This window comes from Gavialis gangeticus, unplaced genomic scaffold (genome assembly GCF_001723915.1).
Source record: "Gavialis gangeticus isolate Ggan-Ray unplaced genomic scaffold, GavGan_comp1, whole genome shotgun sequence".
NCBI classification, from domain to species: Eukaryota; Metazoa; Chordata; order Crocodylia; family Gavialidae; genus Gavialis; species Gavialis gangeticus.
In genome coordinates, this window is record NW_017729014.1 from 12189948 (window position 1) to 12193003 (window position 3056).

Consider the following 3056-nt stretch of genomic DNA (forward strand, 5'->3'; position numbering starts at 1 on the left):
TCTCGGGTGGGGGGGGGGGGGCGGGGAAAAGAGATCAGAGATGTCACCTTCACTGTGTCAGGCCCACACAAACATGCAGATAAGGCCCATGCATTTGCCCATGATCCTCCTCTGCAATCCAGGAGCCAACTGGGGAGGGGCCCTGCAGTTCCGGGCACTTACGTCAGCTTTTTTAAGGAGTTAATAGTGAAGAAACCAACATAACGGTCAGGGAAGCTGAAATCCAGCAGCTCCAAGGCGCTCAGCACAGGCAGCTCTGGCCAGGTCTGGAGCAGGGAGATCATCTACAGGGAGAAGAACATGACGCTGGGTAAGAAGTCTGAGCAGGAAGGGCTGGGCGGCAGGGGCAGGGGCTAAGACATCCCAAGAGGCAGAAGTAGTGACCCAGGCCCCAAGTCCAAAGCATTTTGCTTGGTGTTTCGCTTGAGTGCCTGTATATGCCTATGGGAGCTAGGACCAATGACACAGTATCGTGTAGGGCTGGAGGGGCCCTCCAGAGGCCACCTCAGCCAAACCCTGCACTGAGGCAGGATCTGGCAGACCATGACTGCCCTGAACAGGCATCTGCCAAACCTGCTCTAAGGAGCTTCCCACACACGGATCTCCTATAGGAATCTCACTCCCTCCCTGCACGGCCCAGACAGGTGTTTCATCTCCCTCAGGGTTAGAAACCTTTTCTTGTTATCCAACCTCAATCTTTTGTGCATGTACATTAAACCGATTTCTTCTCATCCATGTTCCCGTGGATATGGTGGGGACCGATCAGCATCCTCTTCACAAGGACCTGATAAGTTAGCTCATTATCTCCCTTCAGACACGCTTGGTTTTTTTTCCTAGACTAAACGTCAGTCCCCTCCACCTTCCTTTGTTGGTCACTGCTGCCTTGAATAGCACTTGGGAAACTGGAGCTTTGCAAGAGCTCCCGACATGACAATACCATGACTCTCTCAGAGGGTTTCACAGGACTACCGGGCCTACTAACATGGAGACAGTGACAGTGGCAAAGCCTGGGAGGGGAGCACGAGCTACTCGGGCTCCGTGGAGCTGTTTGACAGTTCTCCTCCTCATCCAGAAGCTTTACGACACTGGCTGTCTGCACCGTAACAGTCCCCAAGCCTGGGTGCTCAGGGCCCAAAGGACTTTGAGACGCACCGCAGTACCTGCATGCAGGGCAAAGGGGAGAGAACACCTGTATGTTGTGCCCAGCTTTTTGCTGGGCCTGTTACTGGGGCTGATGCTTGCTCCTGCCTTGCGTTCCTGGGCCAGAACCACCCTGTGGCCTCCTCACCTGGGCCACGTCCTCGTGTTTGTTCCACTTAGTGATGATCAGGAGCTTTGCCAAGGCCTCTGGGTACTGGTCCCGGATGTGGTACCTCATCTTCCACATCAAATCCTTCTCATGTTCATAGAGCTCAGTGTGGCTCCTTCGCTCCAGGATCTCCTTCAGCTGCTGCTTCTGCCAGGAGAAGCGCAGGAGAGGGCACATTCAGGGCTCAGTCTGAATCAAAAGGGGCCTGCCCCATTCGTTCCATGCACCAGGACAAGCTGCAAAGGCTGGGGCCAGAATAGGCCGTAAAGCCACACAACCCAGGTGGAGGAAGAAGCTGGGACAGGCATGGGATTAAGTTGCTGTATAGGGCTGACCCCAGGGAAACCAGAAAGGTCAGGCCACGCTCACGTGGGAGGCCTCTCCTAGAAGTTATCATCCACGTGTCAGGCACTTACCTCCTCTGGATCGTCGAGTGTGGCGCGGCTGTGTTCTCCGTTCCTCCCCAGATCCAGCAGCTGGAACACAGGAACGGGCTGAGTGAAACGTCTACCCCCGTGGCCTGCACAGCCCGCTCCCACTTTCAGCAGCTGCTCTTTGTTAAGGCCCAGTTCTTTCCTAGCCCATTAGCACAGAACTGCCCCGTGGACCCTCCTGCTCCAGAGCCAGGTGCGATAAACCCTGAATTTCTCCTTTTCCTAGTGGTGGTGTGTGCCCCGGCAGAGTTAAACTGGAAGGGGTGCCAGCCTGCTGAGCCAAGGGGAAAAAATCCATCAAGGATGGCAGAGATAAAGGCACAGATTCATAGAAAATGAGGGCTGGAAGGGACCTCGGGAGGTCATCTAGTCCAACCCCCTGCTCCAACTAGGACCATCCCCAAATAGATCATCCCAGCCAAGGCTTTGTCTGGCTGGGTCTTAAAACCTCTAAAGATGGAGATTCCACCACCTCCCTGGGTAACCTGTCCCAGTGCCCTACTACCCTCCTCATGAGCAAGTTCTTCCTAATATCTAACCTAAACTTCCCTTGCTGCAACTTGAGACCCTTGCTCCTTGTTCTGTCATCTGCCCCCACTGACAGCAGTCCAGCTCCATCCTCTTTGGGACCCCCCTTCAGGGAGTTGAAGGCTGCTATTAAATTCCCTCTCAGGCTTCTCTAAGCTACATAAACCTCGCTCCCTCAGCCTCTCCTCATCTGTCATGTGCCCCAGCCCCCTAACTATTTTCATTGCCCTCTGCTGAACTCTCGCCAATTTGTCCACGTCCTTCCTGTACTAGGGGGTCCAAATCTGGACGCAGTACTTCAGATGTGGCCTCACCACATCTGAATAAGAAGGGAAGAGTCACTTCTCTTGATCTGCTGGCAACAATCCTACCAATGCAGCCCAGGTTGCTATTAGCCTTCTTGGCAGCAAGGGCATACTGCTGGCTCATATTCAGCTTATTGTCCACCGTAACCCCCAGGTCCTTTTCTGCAGAGCTGCTGCTTAGGCAGTCAGCCCCCAGTCTGCACCTGTGCATGGGACTGTTCTGTCCTACGTGCAGGACTTTGCAGTTCTAAGATGCAGGAACACATGAAGGATGGCAGAGATGCCTAAATCAGTAAGGATCAGCAAGGTCCAGGACAAAAGAAACCAGCATCCCTTCACTCAGGAGGCACAATGATGAAACAACGATGTCCAGCAAATGGCAATGCCAAAGCTGCCATGAATGGGGGCACAGCCCCTCTCCTCAGCTGCCACAGGATGACTGCTGCCACAGCACTGGTCTCTGGGGCTGGAGCAGTCACT

The 3056-nt window shown here is 54.2% G+C and overlaps 1 protein-coding gene across 2 annotated transcripts in view; it reads right to left on the reverse strand.

The window, feature by feature from the left end:
* PIK3CD (phosphatidylinositol-4,5-bisphosphate 3-kinase catalytic subunit delta) overlaps nucleotides 1-3056 on the reverse strand; it is a 57815-nt gene that overhangs the window by 11794 nt on the left and 42965 nt on the right. For both annotated transcript variants that reach the window (XM_019511771.1, XM_019511770.1), the window contains exons 11-13: nucleotides 1726-1785; nucleotides 1289-1456; nucleotides 163-284 (exon numbers count right to left, since the gene is read on the reverse strand). In XM_019511771.1, coding sequence (XP_019367316.1) covers nucleotides 163-284; nucleotides 1289-1456; nucleotides 1726-1785 — 350 coding nt within the window. The remainder of the gene's footprint in view (nucleotides 1-162; nucleotides 285-1288; nucleotides 1457-1725; nucleotides 1786-3056) is intronic.